A 27,140-nucleotide genomic window follows, 5' to 3' on the forward strand; every position below is an offset into this window, starting at 1 on the left:
AATAAATCCCTCTGAAATGGAGTATCAAAAGTCTTAAAATCTGTAGTGTTAATGGGAAGGTTTAATGACACCCATGTATTCATTACTCGCCGACAGTAGATATTGTGCAGAAGTTACTTTCAGTGTAGTGTGAAGCGCTTCAAGAGTAATGTCATCGTAAACCCAAAGGTAGTCACTTTTGTTCCTCTAAATTATCAACTTCTTGTTAGGCTTTTCTCGATTTTCTACTTAAATTATAAACATTTCTTCAACAGTCCGCAGGTATCTATGAATTTCGTTCACGTGTCAAGACACTTATAGGCATAACAAAGAGAAACAATTCTAGGATGAAAGAACATATTGGAGATACCAAAAACAAGAATATCTCAACATCAGGACTTTCAAAACACCTGAAAGATTCAAAGCATAACTTCAGTAAAGTAAAATTGATTAAAAAAAAATAAAAAATAAAAATCATTCATCGAAAGTTAGGCATACGATGCTTTTTCATTCATCAAAATTAAATTTAGACATAGGTATTGTGAACAGTAGTTGAAGCAACGAGATTTTTATTTATTTATTTATTTATTTTGAATGTAAGCATTGAATTTCCATTCTCCTATTCCTACCTAAATACAGTTTCTTACCTTGGTCTTTAAAATTCTGCCAGTTATCAGCGAGAATTCAATGCCCAATATTATTTTTTGAACGATTTACAAGAACTTACAGGAGCAAAAATAAGTACCTTTAAGTTTATTGAAGTCACTTTCAGTTGACAGCTTTTTCCCCATTTTCTCTTCGGGTTTTTGATCTTCCGAAACAGCAAAGCTAAAAGAGATTTTGAAAGAATTTCCACGAAATAAGATCATGTCTTCAGTTAGGTGTCCAACATGCTGAGGCGAGACTAATAGTAACAGCATAGGAATAACGTTGCTTTGAATGCGGGCAAGTTCAGAGATAGATAACTGACCAACTTACAGGAAAATAAGTAATGCATATTGCACGAAGTAATATAGGTTTGACTAAAATAATACCAACTTAGGGAGGTGGCCAAATTAACAGGTTTATCTGACATGACATTTAAAGCTTGCCATTAGGTACAGGTTTCCGCCGAGGACAGGCCTGTAACGGTTGGTACTGTTCCAGCGTGCTCTAAGTAGTATTTTGCAGCATCTGCTTAATTTGCTTAATAGAAATAAACGTAAGTCTGGCAGATCAGCTGGTCAACTTTTTAAAAAATAATTCACGTATATAGGGTGTCCCGGGAGGAAATCGCAATACTTTGGGAAATGGTAGTATGGGTAATTCTAAGCAAAAAGATTCATATGAACGTGAGTCCTATTCTCAAGGTTCTGAGAGCTACAGGTTGTGGACCATTTTGCCTTTATGTCGCTTATTGCTCACCGCGTAGTTATTCTATAGAGGTGCGACATAGCGGATTTGAAAGATGATAGAACGGTCTTTCTAACGGTATGCAGCATGTGGCAGTAGTATCTTTAGAAGGGAAGTTACCGAGGGAAATTTGGGAAAGTTAAATTTTGGCACTACAGTATGCGGCAAAACAAACAGTACTGAAATTCGTGTACGGATTGCGTGTAGGTGCAATGTGGTATGAGCTGTGAGCGCCACATGTGTTCTTAGTTGTGTGTGGACTAGTGTAGTGTGCAGTTGGCGCGAAGACAATGTTATTCACAACAGAGAAGTAGGGGTTTATTGTGGAGCACTATTTGGGCTCATATGGATGGGGCAGCATCTCACTGCAAGAGATGGCCGCGCACTTCTACTGTCTTGCTCTGGAGCTATGGCATATGAAGATGAAGTTTTCATCAGCAATATGTGGTTCAGTGATGAAATCTATGTGTATCTTGATCGCTACATCAATTGACAGTTGATCATTGACTCGTTCTTGCATTATTTGTGTAGTTTTTGCCTCACGAAAAATCTGTCGTTACAACATTAATGAATGAGGCAAGACGAAACTATTGCCCTCACTGCAAGTGAGTCACTTATCCTGCCCACGAGAGTTTGGACATTGCTTGCTTCCCCATTAAACAGATTTTCCATACCCTCATTCCCCTGACCTCACAACTCCAGATGGAGTATGCTGGAGGAAGCAATTTTCCGAAGATAGCCCCCTACCACTATACCGGAGCTAAGAGAGAAGATTCGATCATTGTTTTGTAATTCCCTCAACCCGTGTTCACTAACATATTCATCAATCTACAGAACGGTATTAAGAATGTGTGCGGCGTAATGGTCAACATTTTGAACACATGATGTGCTGGCGCGATTCCTCTCAAATTTACAATATATATTGAGTAACATTTACTTGACATCCCTTGGACAACATTTCTTATATTTCATTATGTTTTACGACAAATAAATAAATAAGTAAATGTCACCGATGTAATTTCAGTACTGTTCTCTTTGTCGCATACTGTATTTAAGGGCATTGGATGGCAACACTGATTCTCAAATTTCTCTCAATAACTTCTGTATCAAGGATACTATTATCACATGTTATATACCATTAGAAAAATGATTCTATCACCATTCAAATGCGCACTTTCTCTTCTCTGTAAAATAGCTACAGGGTAAACAATAAGCAACATAAAGTAAAAAATGGTTCACAACCTGTAGCTCTCAGAACGTTCACAATAGGACCCCCTACTATCCGTTTTTGCTTAGAACCACCCATACTATCATTTCTCAACGCATTGCCACTTTTTCTCGGAATACCCTGTATATTTTAATTTATGAAAATATTTTGTTGTATTAGTAAATACGAACAATGAAGACTTAAAAAGGTATATTATGTAAAAGCTTGATATATAATAATTTTCCTTTAGCTAATTTACAATATTTTATTTAGTTTTATTTTATTTTATTTTTCACAATGTAAGATAAGTACTACAAATCAGTTACATATTTTGATTGTAATTTTAGTTATTGGTGTGCAAAACTCACATTTTCAAATGACAAAAGGTATAATGTATAAGGGAGCCTGTATTGAATCCTCGAGAAACTATTCTTACATTTTCAATGGCCCATTCAGAAGAGGTACGCTTGTTTTATTGATCATAATTTATACTTGTTATTTGCTTCCTAGTCACACAAATTGCAAATTTCTCTGCTTCAATTTATTACTTTTTAATAGTCAGTATTATATAGAGTAAATACAAAAGTCTGCTGTATTGCACCATAAAAGGTAATTAATAAAACAGTGGGTTTGGCTGCTTAGTGCTGCTACGATTTTTATTAACGTGATGGTTATTCGCAAATGTATACAGAATGTTCTAAAAAGTCAGGTCTCAGGAAGAAGTTGATCGAATTGCAGTGAAATGAATATGTAATATTGTTTTGCAAAGTTCTGTCCCGCTCCAAACATCAATCATTATCTTCCGCGTGAGCAGTACATAACATGGATACGAGCACGCACACTTTATGTGTTGCGTAATGATTCTGGTAGGATATAGCGACATGCAGAATATATATTTTGTTCGATAGCTCATGGTCATGTGTCGTATGTACGCGTATCAGGGATATAAGAAGTAACGTGTGATCTGTTTTTTTTTTTTAACCTTTTCATTCACTTCGTTGATTATTCCTATCCAGAATTTCGCATTCTGTCTATCTAACATTTGATTTCTCTTTCATCGTTAACTTCGAAACGAAAGAAGCAGAGCAAACTTGGATGTTAAACCTCTGTATGTTGCAGTAAATTTACTGTGTTAAAATCAATCTATTCGTTCAATAAATAAATAAGACAAAATATTTAATTACATGTTCTAGGATTATGCTTTTTAGGCTAAGGGTAACTAATAAGTAATGAAAGTTAATGATTACGAAACCACTAATGAAAGATAATGTGGGCGGGAACGGGAAACCACCGAGAAAACTCGCGGAAAGTATGTTGCGCCTTCCACAAATGCACATGGCCAGGGATCGAATTCTAGCACCATAGGGTGAACCACTAATCCCTCCGATTCGTTCCGAAGTTATTGCCACGATGAATGAATGGGATGGATATACACAGTAAAGCCACGATTATCCGCAAGAGCCGCGGAAAAAAAATGTTTAACTCTCTGGAGTCACGCTCAGTTCTTTTTCATAAGTAGTCGCTGTGGACTGACACTCTGCATGCAAATAAGTGCTGTATGTTAAACATAAAAATAAATTGCATTGTAAAAATCAATGTTTCCAACAGTAGTGCACGTTTGGAAGTGCAACTCTACTCTAATAAGCAAAAGCGGATTGCTGTAAGACATGTAAAACGGGAAGTGGGAAGATTGATTTGCATAGTAGTAAAGTACATTCATTGTTCACTGTGAAATGGTGAGAGTCTGCGGGTGACCACTGAAGGGTTAATTACGAACCTTAAAATAAATAAATAAATAATAATAAAAAAAAAGTGCGAAAGTCGGAAATTACTGACAGGTTTATTGTGCATCCTAATCCTATAAGTCTTCTCAAAATTTGTGAATAACTGCTATTCTCTTACTCTTTTGCTCTTTTGTTTTGGTTCTCACATTCTCTGATTTCTGACCTTGAGAACCCGAACAATACAGACAATAAAGCATAGTTTTTGTGCGGAAATACTTTTTTTTTTCCTGTTTGCACCTCATTTTTAGTCCTCCTTCGGGTTATCTGCGGTGTCCTTACTACCCAATTCCGCGCATAATCGTGACTTTACTGTACTTTTGCTAAGGCCAGTATGTAACTCATGTATATGAGAGGCGTTTTTGAATTCGTACGTAAAATTTTCATTTTCATAAAGTACTACCACTAGAGATTTCATCCGAGTGAAAGATTCAAATTCCGGCACAATCTTGTATATTTTAATTTTTCCCAAGAGGAATTCTTGTAATATCCGTTTTTCAGGGTCTTCTGTAATCTTACATCTACTTTTTTAAAACTTTACTGAATAACTTGGACAACGAAGAATATTAAAAAAAAAAAAAAAAAAAAAAAAAAAAGGAAAGTAAGCCAGGTAGTAAGTAGGAAACGCTAATATATTTACAAATAATTCTTTTCAAGACCTTTCGTATAGTGTATACATTTGCGTGCTCAGACATTAGGACATTATAAACTGCGCACCCATGTAACCTACCTACTTAAACTGTGTGTGTGTTGATAATAAATGTGTAATAAATTACGTAAATTGGATATTTAATATAAGTCCGCCATTTTAGCAGCTGTTAGGAAATATGTCCCTACAAATGCTAAAAAATAAAATTAATACTTATTATTCTTTCGCAACTACAAATTTGACGTATCATAAACCTATCAAATTGTGAGAAGATATGTTTCATGTTCGTTGTTGTATACATGACAGCCTTATTGCTATTACTAGTTTAGAAAAAGAAAAAAAAAACTAATTTCTTACAATTGAATATAGACTGAACAATTCCTGTGAAACAACTTCTAAAATGCAAGGAAATTACTTAACTAAATACGGAAATAAAATTATGTAGTAATTATGTTAATCTTTATTCACAGCAAATTATATGTGGGCATTTTAAAAGAAAAAAAAAAGTTTGTAATGAACTACTGACAACTGATCTGAAGTAATTCGCAGTTTTGTTAATAGTTGTCGCTATAATCGATTTTCAGTAGTTGTCTAATTAGCAAATTTTCAATAAAATAAATTTCACGTTATCATACAAGATTGTGCATAGGTTTTTACACGAATAGTTTATGAAATATTAAACCGTTATTTTCTCTACATGCAACGTTAAATACATATCAAATCAAAAATATGGTAATAGCTTTGCTTGCTTTCTGTATGTTCAATAACATGCATTACTACTTTACTTTAATAGTTGCCCATACAGAAATAGAGATCTTGTGTATTATTGTATAATTCACATTTCGCTACTTATAATTAAACACAACTATATCACCAAATCAAAATCTAACCATCTCTTCTGGGCTACTAAGCATGCATCTGTACCAGAATCAAAATAGGAAGGTAATCAAGTCTAAATATTTGTTGGAATTATTTTTGTAAACACCAGAAAGAACAGTTTTAAATAAAATAAAAATATTCGATAAACTGTATTTATACCATTGATGTTTATTTGCTGTGACTAAATGCGCAAAAGTAAATATTATACTACCGAATAAAACAGGTTTGAAGAATTTTATCAATACTATAAATTTGAAGTCATTGAATTGAAAAAGAAAATACATTTTTATTCACCAACTCTCGTTCGATCTGCCAAAATATTAATAATGTAGATATGTAGTAAAATATTGTGCAATCCTCGGAAACACAGTCGTTTTACTCTGGAAGAAGGGACTAAAATAAAACTAGCTACAAATCATGTTCGTTACCTTTCCATGCTTTTAAAATTTAACGTCTGTTTTGTAAGAGTAATTTGAACTGCACTATTGAGACCTCCAAAACGTTGTATCTCGTTTCACCTTAATTTTGAAGAATCTTTCAACCAAAATAATGTTTCAGCTTACGGAATTGCCCAAAATTTACTGATCAGCAAGCATATGAAACAATCACTGATGAAACAATAGCATTACTTTGTCACTCGAAATATTTCTACATTTGTTTTATTTGATTGCTTTTCTTTCATTATTTGAATTTAATCCTTCCTTTTTTGCTTTACCAATTAAACTTAAATAGCCTTATGCAGAGTCGTTTTGACGTATGATCAGCGTCATACTAAAGGCGTGATTACTGCAGGAAACATTCGTAGTGGAACTCTAGTATGGCACTAATCACTCGTCAGGACGACTCTGCATAAGGCCCCAGGTATCTAGAGCCTGTCTATTCCACCTGTGCCCTCGAAAACTATGCGAACCATACTTCGGCTCCATCCCCGCCACCCTCTGGCGGATGAAACCCGCCCTTTTTTGGTTAGGGAAAAGAAGTGAATGACCTCAGCTGTGTTACCAATTTGTCATTCAGTCGTTTGGTCTTGACGAGAGAAGATGGCTAATAAGGCAGAGCACGTGAAGTAATTCATTGTGGCAACGCTTCCGTATTTAACAATTGAAAGATCTCGGCCGCAGCAGCTTGTCCCCCCTCTTTCGAGAGAGGTACGGGAAATCACGTATCGACAGTAGTGCCAGCAGGGGCACAGTTGAGATAGAAAGATTCTAACATATTTTACTTCTGCCAAAATCAGCAAAATTGCAAAATATATGCAAAAGCAAAAATTCTTTATAATTCACTTCCGTTTAAAATCACCATCAACTACTTACAAGGAACATATGCGAACCGTGACAGCTAGATATTTATGAAAATGGGTACTGAAACTAAGTGTGGATCGCTGATCATCGTGGTGATAGTCACTCGGTGCGGAAATGCCTTGTTTACCTGCTCCTTATAATGCATATACCAAGCAGTGACCGGGTGAGGCTGTGCTTAGTCATACCCCAAAAACGCAGGAAAAAGACAGAAAATGAAAAATGTATGCAGGTAATTTGATACCTACGGAAGGGGAACACGACCAAGATCATGGCAATAGTGTCACGCAAGCAGTGTTGCCATTCCATCACAAACGTATAGTTTTTCAAATAGAACATATACTATTTTATGGCATTAAAACAATTGGCATGAAACGTGAAAGAAAATAAGCAAAAAGTGAGTTATCAGTGTTGCCAAATAAGGAAGATATGAGGCTCTAAAGTTGAGAGTGGTTTGGAAGGCATGCAGGATTTTATAGTGTTGCAACCCCAAAACAGTTCGTTTTATAGCTCTCGGGAACGGTTCGGGATATTGATCCCACACAAAAGCCATTGGAATTGCTGCGCTAGGAAGACCTCCTGTTCACATTTCGGAATTGTCACAGGGGGACTTCTTTTTGTTACTGCTACTCTAACATGTGCCATTTTTGAGTTAATATTTTACTGTATTAAGCCCGTTAGTCACTGGATGCTGTGATTCACTCCATAGTGTACATTTGCTCCTTTTGTTGTACAGACTCCATAATTTCTCAGCTTTAGAGCCTCATATCTTCCTTATTTGGCAGCACTGATAACTCACTTTTTTCCTTATTTTGTTTTCACGTTTTATGCCAATTGTTTTGATGCCATAAAATAGTATACGTTCTATTTGAAAAACTGTAAGTTTGTGTTGGGATGGCAACACTGCTTGCGTGACACTATTACCATGATCTTGGTCATGTGTCCCCCTCCCGTAGGTATCAAATTACTTGCATACATTTTTCATTATCTGCCTTTTTCCTGCGTTTTTGGGGTATAACTCAGCACAGGCTCATCCTACGTTTCTGGAGAGATGAACGAACAGAATGTTCGCTACTGGTGGACACCAATCTCCATCGGTGTGAAACATTGCTGGCATTCCTGGAATAGTGATGGTGTGGTTTGGTTTGTGTGTGGGGGATCCGTGTGGTTGGTCCTTCGTTCATCAATGGTACCTTAATAGCAATCGAGTATCCTTGAATGTTGGAAGAAGGTATCTTGTCGTCTTTTTCTGTATGAAGATGGGACATTCCCAGTATTCTACCAACACGATGATGCCCATTTGCGTTATGGAAATTGTGTTCTTAAGTATTTGGATGTGGAGTTTCCGAACTCGTGAATCAGTAGACGTGGTGTTGTGGAATGGCCACCACGTTTCCTTGACCTCATTCCCCTGAATTTGTATCTTTGGGAACATCTCAAGTCCATCGTGTATTCAGTGAAAATTCGGGAGATTGACCACCTAAAGGAACGCATACCTGACCTGTATAAGCATACCTGAAAGCAACCTTTCTTTCAGGAAGATTTTGCATGAATAGGAAATAGAGTGACTCTGACAATTCATCGAAATGGACAACATATCGAACACATCCTTTAATCGGGAGAAATGTGTGGTATGTGACTGACGTTTAAAAAAAAAAATCGTTATGGTAAGGCATAAAGTAAAAACAAAACACAGCATTGAATTCCTGCGAAAAGTTTAGATGAGAACAAGGTGTCACAACAACATATAGTTTCTATTTAATGAAAGTAAATTCAAAATGTCGGATTTTAAGATGGCGCCCATCGACATCACATGTCCTAAAAGTTTATTCTCCCACCTGTACTACTAGCCTATAGTGTTTCTTTTGCAATTCTTTTAAAATTCTGCCTTTTATTCGGATGTTTCCACAATTTTTGACCATCCCGTATACTGGGAAGGGGAAGCATCTTCAGAGGAATTACAGACGTGTTCAAATTATAGACTCAACATTCAGTTTCCGAATATTTTACTGTTCTTACAATATTAAGTGAGAAAATTCTTTCGAACTTAGTCCAAACTGTCCTAATTTCTAGTGGGTGTGGCATATGCTTTCCAAAATCAATAAAACATTCAAATATAATTACTATAAAGTGTGTATATCCAAATTGGAAACAAAAAATGAAATGGAATATATACAAGAAAATTCTCTCTCACACAAAGATTAATATTTCTTATGAAATCCCTTATTCTTTATTAAGTCTTTTGTCCTTTGTGGCATCCTGTGTACGAGTTGCCACAGTGTGTACATTTTGCCTTCAAATCAGCATTGTGATACCACAAACTGTTGATCTCCTTGATCAGTTAAAGTTTGGTTCTAATGTGCTTCTTCTTTAGCTTTTCTTTCATGAAGCTCCAAAAGTTTTCAATCGGGTTCATGTCAGGACTAGTGTCTGGCCACGCAAGAACACTAATTTCGTTGTCCTCGAAGAATGTTGTCACAGCTTTGGCCCGGTGGCATGGAGCTCCACCATGCATAAAGATGAATTGTACGTCATCGAACCAGAGTGCAGCAGTTCTTCTTGAAGAACTTTTAGGTATTCGTCGTGCTTCATTGTCCTCTCTACTATATACAGTCTTCCAGACCCGAAGACAGAGATCACACCCCAGAACATGACTGAAGTAGGATGCTTCACGGTCTTCACGGTTTATTAAAGACATTCCAATTTGAAATGCTCCCAGGTCAACGTCGCACATATTGTGAACGTTCATCAGACACAAATATACATGATTCATCACTAAAACACATTATTCTCCAATCGTCAGCAGTCCAATATTCTAGGCCTCGTGCCCATTCGAGGCGCTTCTTTGCCATAATTGGAGTAGACTCTAATTTTTGTTTTCTTTCTTGACCGTGTGTTTTTATTCCCTCAACACAAAGAATCCTTAGAACACTTTCAGGCCAAATGTCTGCGCCATACTCAGCCATTTTTATGCTTAAGTCCTTTAGAAGTTTTCAAGCGGGTTCATATCAGGACTAGTGTTCACTTCCGTTTCCCAGAGCCAATCTTTTTAGTTTTCTGATAACCTCTTAGCGATAGCTTTAGTTTTCGTCCACACTCCCCAACCCTCCTCTTGTTCATTTAATAGAGATTCTACTCACAGATTTTTGTTCTATCCCAACTCTACTAGCAATGTATTGCCGTGTATATCTTATTTCCACCAGAAGTATTTTGTTAACTTTCATTTTACGCGGAGAAAGGTCTTTTGCTTTCCCCATTATGCTGCAATTACAGGACTACATAGAATAAAAGATTGATACACGAAACACGTCACGATCATTTTAAACTAGTCCATTCGAACTGTTGAACGCTTTGAATGTCGTTAACTTCTATGATAGTAACAACAACACTTCAGACTGTAACTTGTTGATAGGAATCACAATAGCTATCTACAACTGAAACACCATTTTCAGAATTCCCCCCTTCCCCCTCACTAATACCATCTGCTGTTCAACGGTGATATCACCACTTCAACTGTACAGTAAACAAATGAAGAATCGTATATTGGTGGTTTAACCATTAAATTAAATGTTCTAGAACTCTGAAATTAGGACTCCTACATCAATTTTGCATTTTTCGAGCGTGAGTCTAATAATTTGAACACGTCTGTAGACCTTCAAGATGGATCGAGTTGTAATTACGTGCTTGCGTTGTTTATGTTATTCCTTGCTGCTTTCCCATGTTCACTGCAAAATTCTTAAACACTTTTTACACACAATTATAAATGTACTTCCAGTATTTTATATTTAAAATGCATTAACCGTCACTTCAGAAAAATAGTGATTTGTTAATGAAGAATAAAATAATAAACATACTTGCTGCGAGAAAAGAAAGAAAGGAAAAGCTTCCCACTAGGGTTGGAATTAAGATCATACTAAGAGAAATCCTTTTATGAAAAGTGGTATTGAATGCTTCTGTTTCATGAAAAAGTATTCACAGGGGAAAGAGCTTATTGCAAGTGAAAATGTAATGTAAAAAGTTGTCACTTTTTTACGTGAAAGAGAGTCCACGAGACTGAAAACATCGAAAATTTTTAACCGAAAATTAGCATGTCTTTTCTTTCCTTCTTTTTTATTACCATCTTACTGCCATTCTTAGTACTTGTATATTCTCAGTTGTGTATTTCTTAATTTCAGGACCACAAACTCCACTCCAACACGAAGATTGGACAGTTTGCACACGATGTGAAACATATCGACCACCAAGGGCACATCACTGTCGAATATGCAAACGCTGTATTCGAAGAATGGACCATCATTGTCCTTGGTACGTTTCTTTTAGTAGTTTCATAAATGTATGAATAAAATCAGGGAAGATGTGGTAGCTTGGAGTCCTTTATTGGAAAATCATAAAAAAATAATTACTTTCCTTGTCAAATTGAGCTGTAACGTATTACACTGTTTCGGCAAACCTCACCTTCTTCACTAGCTCAGAATAACTCACATTTAACTCTTGTCATTTCTCAGACTGTCATCTTTCATTAGTTACGTTTGTTCAGTTGAACAATGATTAGGTTAAAACTTCTTGGCTTCGTGTTCCTTGTCGTTCTTCTTCTTCATCGTCATTATTATTATTATTATTATTATTATTATTATTATTATTATTATTATTATTATTATTATTATTATTATTAAAGTTGTGCTAATCATTAAAATCACTTGTAAGATTGCGGCTATAATCATTAGTTTTAAGTGTACGCTTTTTCACTTAACACTCAGTTACTCCAAATTCCAGCTAAACAACTGCGAAATACTGTTACAAATTTGATTCAAATATGCGTCAAGTTATATCTTAAAATAATTATAAGTTATTATGTTAATTTCATTATCCTTTGTTTTTATTTCCAGGATAAATAATTGTGTAGGTGAACAGAACCAAAAATACTTTATACAGTTTCTGGTGTATGTAGGTGCGTTGGCTGCGTACGCTGTTATTCTTGTTGTGATATCATGGGTTAAAGAATGTCCAGAGTGCAGTACTGACGTTTCAATAAAGCAAAGTAGAATGTAAGTATTAATCTTCTGCTTGCTAAGTTCCGAAAGTTACGTACTAGATGAAGTAAGAACTCTTTATCCCCAATTTATAAATGAATAGTTGATCGTCAGTGTAAAAGTTAAAATTGTCATTTGTGATATTCAAGATGATTATATATATATATATATATATATATATTCTATCAGGCCTTGTTTCCATTTTGTACTAATACACAATAACACACTGAGCAAGGCTATATGATAATATGTAAAAAACAGTATCACGTAACAGTTTCAACACAATAACTGTGTCTTCATCAGACAAGGCTATATGATAATATGTAAAAAACAGTATCACGTAACAGTTTCAACACAATAACTGTGTCTTCATCAGACTTCCACTCCTTCTGGCTGCTTGGGTGTTGGTCATCACTTATATACTCTCCTGATAGATTCTGCTTAAAGAAGAGGAAATGAAAAGGAAGAAGAAAGAAAGAGGAAAAATTAATAAGGAAAATAAGGATAATTAGAGGACAGAATGTATCCAGCGAAAAAAGTAAACTTTTAATTTTACACGTGTGCAGCTAAAAAGTGAAAGTGAAAGTCACACAAGTGTTACTTTTTAATGAAGGGGTGGAGCCTAATTAAAAGTCGATCTCCGGAGAGTATATATGTGATGACCAACTCCCAAGCAGCCAGAAGGAGTGGAAGTCTGATGAAGACACAGTTATTGTGTTGAAACTGTTAGGTGATACTGTTTTTTTTACATATTATCACACACACACACACACACACACATATATATATATATATATATATATATATATATATATATATATATATATATATATACATTCCGATATATCGATATTTTAATCAGTAAAGATTTGGTGAACAAACATGTATTAATGATTCTACGCTATTGACATATTCTAGATCTAATTGAAGAAAATTATTTTGTGGACCGGTGAATGAGAAATAAAGCCTTGTCCAATGATGAAAAGTGAGGAATAATATATATATATATATATATATATATATATATATATATATATATATATATATATCTATATATATATGTGTGTGTGTATTGCTAACTAACCATATCATACAAAAGCGTTAGTCAAAAGTTTAATTTTATATTGATATAACTGAACAATTTTTGAGTTTATTCATCCCGTCGTATTAAACATTAAATTTCTGAAAGTCAGAAAAAGAAAGGAAAACGCAATCAACGTAATTGCCTTTTATGTAGAATAAACAATAATAATAATAAACCAGTGACAAAATTACAGAAGTAAAGATGTTTACACTTCATTGATAAATTAAAGCTGTTGTTAAACCAGCGGAACACAGTCGGTGAACCGAACTCAGAAGCTCTCGGCGTGCAAAGCTATTTAACACAGCCTCTGTCGCTCCTTTATTTTTGGCTATCTGCGTTCCTTAGATGATGAACTACTTGCCCACTAAATTTGAATCAGATCCGACCAGTAGCTACCGAGAACTCGACCTCCAAATATAACAATTTTTCTTCTTTAGACTAAGGGCTACTTGCTCACCAAATTTCCTTCAGATTCGGCCAATAGTTACTGAGAAATAAAGTACCACATACACATATACACGTAGATTGAAACTATAAGCTCTTATGTGCTTAGCCGGGAGCCGTCAACACTTTGAAAGAGTAGAAATATATCTTCTAATGTAACATTATAGATATAAAATGTAGAATCACATTTATTATTATCGGGCTATGGTGGCTCAGTGGTAGAAGGTTCACTTCTGGTGCGTGGGGCCCCTTGTGCGATCCCGCCTCGCGCCAAGTTGGCTTCATCGTGTACAAATACTGTGTGCGTGGGTTTTCGCGGGGTTTTCCCGTTTCTTCCCACCTTTTTCATTCCACCATTTCATTCATTGTCATCGTTGCCGTGTCCTTTAGCCTACATGGCATGGCTGCGGGACGTAAAACCGAAAGATTTCATTTCATTTCATTTTTACATTTTTTGTTATTATCTTATAAAGGCATAGATAATTAAGGAAATTACTTTTCCAAAGGCCTGAAACGTCTGAGAAGAATGATATAAGGTCTTTGGTAATTTTGCAATGTATTTACACTGATAGTGTTCATCAGTACTTAATCTGCTTTTCACGTTTTTTCAAAATACTGTATTATTCAAAGACTTGTCTAACGTTTTAATTTAATTTATTTATTTATGTATTATTTTACAGTGGAGGTTACACTTACACCAAATATACTTTTTATGCGTAAAGTCCTAGTATTCAGGGACTTATGAACTGTTGTTTCCTTTTTATTTTTGTTGTTTCCTAACAAAATATACGTTGCAACTTGGTGTTGACAACTACGAAAGCGTCCAATGTTACTAGTGACATGTACATACCTTGGCTTGGCCACATATCGTCGCATGAGAACCAGAGGAACGTAACTCCAAAAACGCTGTTTTCGTTTTCTTCATGTTTGGACATAATTTTGAAAGCCTCACTTTGTGTAAATGGAACGTAACGCCATCTGTTCTCCTTGTAGATCATCTGTTGTAATGTAGCTCAATTACCATCTTATTAAAAACACACCTTTCTAAGAAAATAATATTTTTGTCCTCTTGCTTGTAAACCTACGAAAATGGAGTTACGTTCCTCTGATCCTCATGCGACGATATGATTTAGTATAATAGTGAGCTGAGGTGCTGTGATTGTTGTGCAGTTCGACGGAATATATGACATCATAGTTGATTTGAAAACTTGTTTTGTGACAGTAGTGAACACATCAACAAAATTATTGTCCTAATTTTCAAACGTAGTCTTATTAGAACGTATTCTTTGTTTACAACTGTTTAATGTAAATTAGGACTAGACAAATATCCATATTGCATAAAAATATAATTTTCAGAAGCCTTGTGTTATATTAAACAACTATGCAGTATGTGCACTATACTATAATCATTCTTTAAAAATGTGTTCCCTTTTTCCGAAATTTGATTCTGTTTAGACAGGTAAGTGAAACTGCAGCACAATGTTACACTTTATTACAGCCATTATTACAGTTTTACAATATAAATACAATATCAAAACTCTTGTAAACTGAGCAAAGTTAAAATACTCCACTGATTAATCTATGTAGTAATGTTTGACATGTCCTTCTGAATATGTATAAGAGGAGAGGACAATGACCTTTTCCAGAGTCATTTAGGGTCTGAAGGTAACTGCTTATGAAGAGCAGTGCAGGAATAAACATTGGAACGCTCTTTTACATTTATTTGCAATAAACAGTGTGGCTTTTTGACGTTTTACTTTACTTAAGAAAAAAGTAATACATATTATTCTTTGAAAATCACAGTACTTTGAAGTAGATGGAATAGGTGGATAACCGAACAATACTTTCGAACTCTAGACCGAAACGTTAGTTTCCTGAAAATGATAATAGCGATGTCAGCTACAGGTTCAATAACGGCTCGTGCACTTGTAGTATACAGGGTTTGTACTTTTCTGGTTTGTAATATAGGGTGGATAGAGATGTGACTTGAGTGCAAACGACAGATCTACCATGTTTTAGAATGCTTACGATTACGGTGGGATTGAATTTCTCATTTTGTATACCAAAACATGTTTCTTAACGGACGTTCAAAGAATGGTGTACTTCACCGTCATCCTGAAATTAGCGACTAAAGTGTAAGTAAAAATGTGTATTTTCCCTAACAAGAATCGCAAACAAGTTGTATGCCTAATAGTTTTAACCTGGTTGCAGACCAGTCCCAGATCGTCAGTTAATTCGTAGTAATTTTGTAAAGGAAAGAGGAACCGTACGGAATGGATCTGAAATAGAGTGTCTTTGAAGACACACCTGTTAGCGACCAGTCACAAAATTCCGAGCACGCGTTTGGAATGTGCTTGATGTCCTTGAAACTTTATTCTGGAAGTTTGTTCTACTTCAGTGATTTGCGACAAGCATTCGAGAAGCCAGTAAAATCTGGAAGACTGTGTTGCAGGGGTCTTTTTGAGGTTGGCGGATGATTTTCATATAATAAAGTAGGCCTTTGCAAAACAGAACTGAATCTTCAGTTCTACACTGTAGGCTAAAGGGCAAGTAAAGTGATTTTGAAGTTGGTGGAAGTGGGAGGAGACGGGGGATACCTAACTAAACTCACGAATGCAACACATCACCAGCTCGCCTAGCCGAAGTTATTTGTATCCGATAAGCCTTTGCATTGAAGTGCCTATAAAATGCTAACTAGTGTGCATATCTTCGCTTTCTGAATGATGAATTGTTGCTCTTTGGCCAAATTTCTAGGCTACGTATTAGCCAATCCTATTTTCCGAGACGAATCCTAAAATTATTGCTAAGTAGCATGAAAGATATTCACCAACACTTTGCTAATTCATTTCGATTGGTTTAGAAAATCCTAAAATTTAAATCCTATTGAAAGTCTGTAGAATAGCAGGGAAAACATCAGACACTAATGACACTTTTAAAACTTCCTCCTGCGCGTTTTATTCCATATTCCACAACTTCATCAAGTGCGTACAAGATAGTTCATGTAGTACACCGGGCAAGATAGCAGCTTCATTCATTGTTAGTATGCTCGTGTGACTTAACTTTTTATTCGACAAACTTACTAAGACTGACTTTTATAAGATTGATAGCTTAAAGAATTAGCAAAATCTGAGGGGCACTCTCATTTCTTCCAGTTAGAATTGTCATCCTTCAGACGTAAAAGATTCTGAAAATGTGTGAGCTAAGCTGGTATATTTAGTCAAATGAAACCGGTAATATATTCGAGCAAACTATTTCTAAAGCCTATATATGTAGAATATAAATTATGTGTTAATTGAATCTCGACCGAAGTGCGAGAGTTATAAAGTTATATTTGTCTATAGATTCTATTGGATGCATATTTATTATTAGAAAACAATGCTCCTACCTTGCATCCCGAACAGTAAACAGTTTCAGTTATCCCTGAGGTCTTCTTCAATGCGCTTTCTGCTCCTACTCTGCTCACTAAAACATGGTGAGAGACTGTCCATCTACATAAAATTCTTTTATGAGCAGTTAATGGTACAGTCTGCAGCAAAAAAAGAAAAAAACCTACAACATGAGCATCTAAGTTTATTGTGAAACGACGAAGTCTTTTGCTCCAAAATAAGTGAGCAGGGGAGGACATCGAGGTTTCTCCTACGTGATTTGTTCCACTTAGACGTTATGTTGACTCCCTGGCTTGTTAGGCGTAGTTTCACAATAAACTATATGCTCATGTTGCAGGTTTTTTGCTGCGGACTGTACATAAATTTAAGTGTATTTTTTGAATGAAGTCATTTAAAAATAGGATTTTCACTTTCTGTATAATACACATTTATATAAAATAATAAGAAAATTATGGTAACGTATCTTAACCGATTTGATTTTATTATATGGCGATAATTTTGATGTCTTGCTAATCCTATGCTATCCTTCCCCCCACCCCACCCCCACCCCAGCCAACAGTACATTGAATCTTGTAACTGAGTTGCATGTGATAACTTCATTTTGAAGAAACACGGTTCGTTTTAAGCAAATACATTAGATGTGTGCTTTTCTCAGTTACTTTTTGGGAGTGTATTTCCAGTGATTGTTTAGTTCAGGGAATTGTTTTTCAGTTTTAAGGGAAGTAAAGTTTATTAATTTATTAAAGAAATTAGAAGAGCAATCAGCATCGACGACTTTCTGCCAACTTCTGGAAGGCCATGGATTCCATCGCGGTAGAACTTGGTGGGCCGTGAAGCGAAGAAGGTGTCAAGCGCATTTTGCACCTCTAATAGGGAATTGAACTGGCGATGGAATCTTCTAAGGTCCAAGAAATGGAACAGGTGATAATCGAACGGTGCAATGTCCGGGGAGTATTGCGGATGCAAGTGTTTCCCATGCAAGGCATAGAATGGTGTCCTGAGTCTCCTAGCCACGAGGGACATAGCGTTGTCCTGTAACAGGAGGACCCCTTTGCGATTCAGAAGTGCTGGCTTCAGTTTGAGTTTTTCTTGAACACGGCTCAACTGCTGTCACTACACAGTTGCATTGATGCTCTGACCACCTGGTAGCTGTTCCTTATGCACGATGCCGTAAGCAGTCCACCAAACACACAGGATTATCTTTTTCTGGTGCTGTGCTGGTTTCACCTGTTTTGGAACCGGTTCATGGGATGCTAACCAATTATGATGGTGCCGTGGAGCTTTGTACAGGACCCACTTCTCATCATATGTCAACATCCTGTCCAGAAATGGCTTTTTCCTCAAACATGTCAGCAAAGAAACACAGGTATCTGCTCGCATTGCCTTCTGGCCCGGATCCAATAATGTAGTACCCATCGACCCAACTTGTAGTGCTTCCCAAGCAGGGTTGATATGTTTAAAACAAAATGTTTAAAACCTGTTTTAAACGAGGGCTGTTGTTTTATTCAGTTTGTTTTAGACGTTTTAAACAAATTGTTTTAAACGTGTTTTTTTCGATGGTGGTTGGACATGTTTAAAACAACTAAAATATCAGATTGAAGAAGCTAATTTAATTTTCTAACAACCAACCCATCCTCCGCAGGATTTGTGCATGAAGTGAATTACAAGCAGAGTTATGTTCTTATCATGACAGCAATTACTGAACGAAATTCTGTACACCAAAGTGCGTAGAATTAAACCAACAGAAATTCAAGTTAAGTATTTGAACATTTCTTAATTTCCAAGAATAACTGAGGTTAAACATACTATACACTATTCTAAGATCCAAATTCACAAATTCAAAACTTGAGTATTTTTTGGTCACTATCATTTCCATAATAATGAACAGTACTCACATCATAAGCTAGAAGAAATACTCTGACAAATACAATGCAACTCATAGAAAAGAGCAATGACTAGCCTACAAGGAGCAAATGACATTCTTTAACTAAACAGTTTTCAAGATACATCTCTATCTGCAACATGGATAGCTAACAATGATTAGTGTCTACGGCATAACAACACAATTAACCTTTAGACGCCCGCCAGGGATTTTAACAAAATGCTATACTCTCATGTTCGGGGCTCTGGTGACTATCCTAATTATCACAGAGTCGTCATGATTTATACACAGTTGGAAAGCTTATAGACCTCAGATTCCAACGAGGTAACATTCGTGAAATTCCCGCCATATTTGTAGAAACGAACAGACATAAAATCGTTAAAAAAATACGAAAGTTGCGGGGCCCTGGCAACTCTTGCAGTCACCTGTGCTGACAAAATGATGCTAATGTGTAGGCCATATACTTGTGACAATAATATAAGAAATGGTAGCCATTGCTGCCATTGCGTAATGAATTCATTTTATGTATGAAGTATTTAAAAAATGCGCAAAAAAACATTCATTGAATTAGGCATTCTCTCCCCTCCCCCACGATAGTACCACATCCATATGGAAATCATTTTTGCTGCACACATCATGTATACGAACAAGAATTGTGCTTCTAGACCACTTCAGTAAAATATATATATCTTGCCTTATTATGGAACCGTTCTGAAACTAAATATAAATTAGTCAAATTTGACCCCTTCTTCCTCTATAAACACAAGTACATATACAGGTTACTATCATGTAGGGGACTGCTTCATTGCTTCACATACTAATTTTTGTGGATGTACCACAAAGGGGAAGGAATGGCCTCCAAAATCTGATGAAAAAATCGATGAAAAATTTAAAAAACGAACTTCATCCTCCCTCTCTCGGCCGTACATAAATACCCCCTACATACATAAAATGTAGGGATGAGCACGAGTGAGTTTTCATTGAAATTCGACTCGACTCGAAACCGACATCATTGAGCTCGACTCGAGAACTCGGCTCGAAAAATTTCCTCCAACTCGACTCGAGCCAAATGCTGTGTATAGTTTCAAGTACTTTCTTCAAGTATCCTACATAGACAATATAATTATTATCAATGATAGTTACTATTACTATAACTTATTATTATTATTATTATTATTATTATTATTATTATTATTATTATTATTATTATTATTATTATTATTATTATTATAACACCAGCGTGTATAAACATGAATGATAGGCGGTTTGTATCTGAATATTAAAAACTAGTTGACTGCTGACCGGAAAAGGTGAAGTCAAGGAGGCAAGGACATCATTCACGAGGTTCTGGGTTTCGGTTCCGGAGGAGCAAGTATCCAGGCTCGAACCAAAATTCGTTAAAGGTTAGACTGCGTCGGTCAAACATGTTCAAACTTGCTTGGCTCGGGTTCTCAACGGCACTAGAGGCTCGGCTAACAGTTCATTCACTATCGAACCGAGCCGATGGCTCACCTGAGCCAAGTCGGTGCCCCATCTCAACCGAGCCAGCTCGAGCTGCTCCTCAGTTGAACCGAACTGAGCCAGTTAACATCACTACCTGGGTTGAGCTTCTGCTTCGGCTCAAAAGTTAGATCGTGCAGGTCTCAGCCTTGGTGGTAAGGACTACAGTATATACCGGTGTTTACATTGGTGCTCACATTTGAGGCTGTCTCGTCATAAAAATCCATAGTCGTCTTGTTAATCGAGACGAGACGAGATGCGAGCAGTGTCCCATCTTCTGAGCAACACTAAAAATGTTCCATATTACTGCTTAGATTTCTTATGACTTTCGCTTTCCAGTCTAATCAGGCCGTGATTTCAAAACGAGTTAAAACGAGCGAGCCGCTTATCAAACTCGAAACTCGACCTCAAAACAGTGACTTGGTTCGAAACTCGACTCGAGAAAATCACCTTTGACTCTACTCGGAACTCGACTCGAATTTGCTTCGAGTTTCGAGTCGAGTCGAGTTTTAGCTCGACTCGTGATCCATCCCTAATAAAATGCATACTAGCGGAAGGCTTCTTTTCTCAGGAATACGTTGGTACCAAATCATCTTTCTAGCTTAATTAGGGGCTGAGCTATTGATGTTTGTTGTAAATGTAATTTACGTCAAAAAACTGAAACTCCAAAAATTGGCTAACTTTCCCCCTCCCTGCTCCCCCATATAAGCAAGAAGTACAAATACACGATATTACCATGTAGTGGCCTACTTCATTGATTCACGTACCAATTTTTATGAATCTATCCCCCAAGAGGGGGAATGGCTCCCAAAAAACCGTTTAAAAAGAAACAGAAGATCACGATATTTACCCTCCTCCCACCGCCACGTAATACCCCCACGTAGATAAAATGCACACCACCGGAAAGCAGCATCCGGAATAAATTGGTTCCAAAACCATCTTCCGGCTTTAATTATTGAGTGAGCCATTGAGGTTTAGAGCCCTGATACAGCAGTTGGGTCAATGGGTGTTTAAAGATTAAGAATGCAGACGACCAGTAGAACGTAACACAAACAAACTACATATTCAGTGAACATAAATCAAGAAAATCCCGATTTCTTTCTCCAGAATTGAACATTTGGACGGATCGAGATTAGGGAAGTTCCCGAAATTTGATCTAACGGTTGAATATAGATGGCAAGCAATACCTGTGAGCGTGTAAAAATGGAATATATATGCCTATTTAAATTATTGTTTTAAACAAAACATTTTAAACGTGTTTTTTTTTTTTTTTTTTTTTTTTTTTTGTTCTTTTTTGGTTTAAAACAAAGTACTTTGTTTTAAACAAAAAGCGTTTTAAACATTAAAAAAAAAAAACATTTTTTTGTTTCAACCCTGTTCCGAAGTTGATGGAGGTGTTGCCGAACGGTTTCTTCACTCATTGAATTGTAATCTCAGTTCCTTACATGTCTGGCCACTGTTCGCCTTAATTGCTGCTTGAAGATCTTCATTTTGTACATGTGTTGGTCTTTTGGCACGTGGTGCGTCTTCCAGTGTTTCGTCAACATCTTTAAACTTGTTAAACCGCCTTTGCACTGCCCTCGTAGTTAAGACACCCTCACCAAACGCCTGGCATATCTTCCGTCCCACTGCAGCGGCGTTTAACCCCAGTTTGAACTCGTACAGCATACATGCCCTTATGACGCTCTGTGGAGGTCCCATGTTCACTCTTTCCTTGAGCAAGTTTACGGTGTAACTGAACTGACACAATCAGTAGTATGTTGGATATACCCACACCAACAACTAACCTTCGCCTTATCTTCATTCACATTCAACTCACGGTGTGAGGGCCAATTGAACACAGACCATCACAAAAAGTTGACAGAACTTTCTTGATTACCTTTATACAGTATAACCTTCAAGGCACTATTGACTAGGACGAAAATGTTAAGATTTTCAGGACATCGATAATCGCCATATAATAGAACTCCCAATGCGATAAGGTATGATACTGTAAGTTTCTTAGCATTTACAAACATTTTTGTATCGAACGAGTTCAAGCATTCTGGAATGTGAAACGAGTTGAAATGTCCTTTCTCTAATATTTACTTTGTCATTTTTACAGATTGCACTCTGTTATCCTTGTATTAGAGAGTGCTTTGTTTGGTATGTTTGTGTCAGCGATTTTAGTAGACCAGTTTCAAGCGATTCTTACCGACGAAACAGCAATTGAACAGGTACAACATCAAGGACCATATAGACCACATAAACCCAAAATGGCATTGTTAACTGAAGTCTGTGGAAGAGGACATCCAATATGGTGGCTGTTCCCATGCCAAGGGGCACCGAAACGCCTTGAGTCAGCGTTAAACTATGATGTGTGAGCGCATTTTATTTTCCTCTATGTGCTTCGTATAAGTAAAAAACTGTTCTGTAACATTATCCTATAAGACAGCTGATATGTATTTTATATATATATCTACCTCTTCGTCTTAGTGGGATAAGGAAGATTTTTTGAACGATAGATAATAATGCATTGTATTTTAAACAAATACAGTAGCTTTTTTTGTGATAATACAAGACTTGTACCTGTTCAAATACTTTTAGTGAAGATAGATTGAAAAAGAGAAAAAAAAATCTTTCACATCACAGGCTCATTATGCAGGAATGAGATTAGCTTTAAGTGTGTGCGTGTTGCAGCCATGATGAAGAGGATGTACCAGAGAAGAATCCTCTTCTGCATAATTGATGTCTAAAGTTTTCTATTAGACAGTTTTAAAATGTATTCAATATAGTTGTGTATTACTTAAAGGAGATCGTACGTAAAAAGAAAGAAAAAAATGTGTTCAATTATAAAGCTGCAATCTTGTGCAAGTTTATGTGGACATCAGATTTTTTTAAAAAAATAAAGTATACTAAGATTATAAAAAAGCACATCTTCAGAAGTTTTGTATCATACAACATTTAAAACGAAAATCTTAGTATTAAAAAGAAAGAAAAAAAAAATGAAATCTTGACAAGGACTTCCTAAACAGTTTGTACATGGTTGCACTGTTTTAACGGTTGTTATTTACCAATTGAATCAAGCAAAGAGCCGCTGGTGCATTTCGTAAGAGAGAATGTGTTTGCATGACAATTCAGATATCACCAACTAAAGACTTAAATCCTAGTAACTCATTGGAACACTGTATTAGTTAAACGTTTACATCTTTTACACATCATTATACATGACTTCAATATCGTTTCATGAGAAGTACTGTTACAAGTCACATTTTTAATACTTCAATGTGTTAAGGTAGTTTTAGATGTTCCAGTAATGTATGTATATATTTGGTGTACACAGTAATGTATCCTCTCATTTCTTACAATGTCATATACCTGAGGTGCAGCTGTATTTCATCTCGTGGATGAAATAAGAAAGTGCTCTATGGCGGCTCTTGAGAGGAGCAACATCGGTAAAAATTTTAATTGTATCACTACCTTCATACTACTTCAGAAAACTGTATACAAGAAACTAATGTTTAGGTAAGATTACTTCCTGTAAAAAGCTACAGTGATAAAATTAAATGCCGATGTGACTTCCCACTGGAACAGCCACTGAAATGGACACGGATATTTTGTTTAAATATAGGAAAGTTGAAAATCAATACGGAAGTAAGAAATGAATTTTTTTTAAGATTATGGTGGGAAACTTTTATGATACCTACCTCGTTCAATATACTCAGTATTACTATTTTCCTTTAGACTATGTGTTGTGTACGATTTACATTTATACCTTTTGGGAAAGCTGCAAAAGTAACTCTCAATGTGTTAGTGAAAGTATATTGCACACAACAAGTACTGTAAGTTATAATAATAAATAGTACTTTTATCTGATACTCCCAGTTGTCTTGGTGTGAAGTAATGGCATGTTTTTTTGAAAGATTCCTAATACTTGAATGATCAGCGCAAATATCAACGAATTGTAAAAATCATATAAAATAGATCCATACAATGAGTGTCAACTATAATTTCGAGAAGTACATATTTAGCAAACAACGATTTTAAAGTAACCATGATAAAACTGAATTATGTGTACAGTTTGTATTAAGTTTGTCGTGAACAAAAGCCCTCTGACTTAGTAAGAATTGTAGAACAAGCAAGTCTCTCTCCTAAGTTAAGTGGATGTAACTTGCGAAGTAAGCATTCAGTGGCTCACTCTACTCACTGATAAGGCGAGTGTTGTTACCTATTTTCATTATGGATTCCGTGCTAGTTTCAAAATTATATAAAAATATATTCAGATAGTTTCGTTTACTTAACCGTTCTGTTTTAAGCAGACTGTATATGACTGGATTTTTCATAAAGCTCTGATAATTTAATGCTTTACAGGAATTATAAGACTCATGTATCTTGTTAATAATAATCTTACTTGTATATATGTATATGTGCTAAAACCATTGTAATTTGAAGTCCTACAAACATTAAAGTAGTACTGTGGACTCAAAGGTATTTTTCATTCCACGACTTAGAATAAAACCGATTGTAAAAATAGTATAAAGAATTTTTAGCTGCACGATTGTACATAAGTTGCCTAATCCCAAACTTTAATCATATACAATTATCGTATAGTTCATATTTGATACAAATATGCAGAAATGCATAGTACGAGAAACTGCCACATTATCCATATTTATATTATGCTTAAAATGACTGATATTTTAATATGTCGACAAATAATTGGTATCATATTGTATCCTGTATTATGTACTGCCTTGCTCAGACGTAAATGAAATTGTGTCGCAACTAAAGTCGCAATGTAATGATGTTATTTTACATACTACACTGTTGTTATCAGTTCATATAAATTTGCACAAGATTGTATTTCTGCCGCTAAAATTGCATATCAATATCATTTATGTCATTTGTGTACTCCTTCTGTTATATTGTAAGTCCTTTTACTGGTCTGCAGATTAACAACTGCTGTAGCTATTAGTATTACATTTTTGGGAGAACATTATGAGGAGGGGAGACAATGTGTTTCCTAATAGGTATTGGTTATTAGTTTTTATTTCTTTCTCACCTTGCAAGCCTTATGCCATTTTTTATAGCTAATGTTCTGTCTTTTTTTATCGTGAAAAGAAAAGAGATAAATTGAAAACAGTTGTTCGGAGATTTTTCCATCTTACTTTGCTGGAAAATGAAGAAATGATCAAAGAAAGAGATAAATTGGATATATTTGTTAGAATTTTTTTTAACGGTCATTGAGTAGTTTGTAATTATTTGATGAAATATATCGATGCGTTGATATGCGGTAGAAATGCTTAAGTGAGTTTGTCGACATAATTCGTACTGAAGTAGAAAATCTAAAAAGCAGTTTTTTTCTTCTTTCTTTCTGGTTGTGTGTTCGGTGTGATGAAAGAAAAGTTGTATCTCAGTATTTTTTATCAGCTTTGATACAGAATTCTGTCTTCTTGAAGTTAGTTGAAACCTTCAATTTACGGATACGTGTCAAATCATAAAACACACCCTGTGTTTTCTACTGTTGGTCTATTAGGTTATAGAAGGAAAACGAGGATCCAAGATAGGCACTCAGAATTGAAGATAAGCATGTAATACTTGGAGGGGATAGGCACTCAGAATTGAAAATAAGCAAGTAATACTAAGGGGAGGAGGAGCTACGAATGTTCGGAATGAGTGAAATTCAAATCCAGTTGACCTTTCCAACATAATATTTGATCAATACACTATTTTTTCCGTATTACAAATTTCACATCCACAGTTTGAGGTTTGAAGATGTATAATTCTAACTTCATTATGTGTGAAGTCTGACATCAGTGGTAGTATTATTTTCTGATTATAATTTACCAGACGTTGGATAGACTGGAATAGTAGTGTTGCGATATCCTGTTAGTTTGTATGATAATCATCTTTTCTACCTACGGAGAATTACTGTCGCTTAGCTTGCCCTTTGCAGTTATTGCATACCTAGGTTTTTTGACTTTTTCAGTTTTTTATTGGAAATCTTGGAAACTTAAAGTATTTCCCTCCCAGTAATTCTTACCCCTAGAAAAAGTGAGATAGGTGACCTTTTTTTAAAAAGAAAGGTACGTATTGTCAGTTTTTTAAATTCATGTTTGGTGCATCATCGCAGAAGATTTAAAGTAGACATTAATGAATTTTGCTGCTTGAGTTTGAAATACTTGAAGTTACACTTGTACAATAGCGAATTAATTTTTATTTCTTCGGGCATTATAAGTGAAAAGGCAGTTCTTTAGGTATTTTTAGAAGTTTGTTCAATAGTTGATGCAAAAACTTCAGCTTTTTAAAATCATTTTCAGCTTTCAGCATACTAACTGTGTAATTCAAAATCCGATGGCTCTTTTTTTCTTCTTTCTTTTCGTAGTTTCAGTGTCCTAACTTTCTCCCAGCAAACCGTGGTCCCATCGCGCCATACCGTCTGAAAATGACGAGTAAATTTAAGAGGTTTACTTCATGTTGATTTTTTTTTTTAAACTTCTACCTGAAGTAAGTGACTTGCGCAAAAAAGCTAGAAACACTATGAAAGATCAGTGCAGCAAAGTTCCAGAAACGAAGATAGATTTTTGAGTTTATGGGAATTGAAGAACAGTTATTATTCCAAGGTGCATTAAAATCAGTAGTTTTAAGTT

At 35.6% G+C, this 27,140-nt stretch overlaps 1 protein-coding gene across 2 annotated transcripts in view; it reads left to right on the forward strand.

The window, feature by feature from the left end:
* Window positions 1-25,709, forward strand: part of Dnz1 (DNZDHHC/NEW1 zinc finger protein 11) — a 38,785-nt gene extending 13,076 nt beyond the window's left edge. The window contains exons 3-6 of one of the 2 annotated variants that reach the window (XM_081765188.1): window positions 2,926-3,039; window positions 11,361-11,490; window positions 12,072-12,230; window positions 22,616-25,709. In XM_081765188.1, coding sequence (XP_081621314.1) covers window positions 2,926-3,039; window positions 11,361-11,490; window positions 12,072-12,230; window positions 22,616-22,874 — 662 coding nt within the window. In that variant the 3' untranslated portion in view covers window positions 22,875-25,709. The remainder of the gene's footprint in view (window positions 1-2,925; window positions 3,040-11,360; window positions 11,491-12,071; window positions 12,231-22,615) is intronic. The other variant, XM_081765189.1, reaches the window with a different exon arrangement.
* Window positions 25,710-27,140: the final 1,431 nt, after the last annotated feature.

Source organism: Thermobia domestica, chromosome 7, assembly GCF_964235325.1.
Source record: "Thermobia domestica chromosome 7, izTheDome1.hap1.1, whole genome shotgun sequence".
NCBI classification, from domain to species: Eukaryota; Metazoa; Arthropoda; class Insecta; order Zygentoma; family Lepismatidae; genus Thermobia; species Thermobia domestica.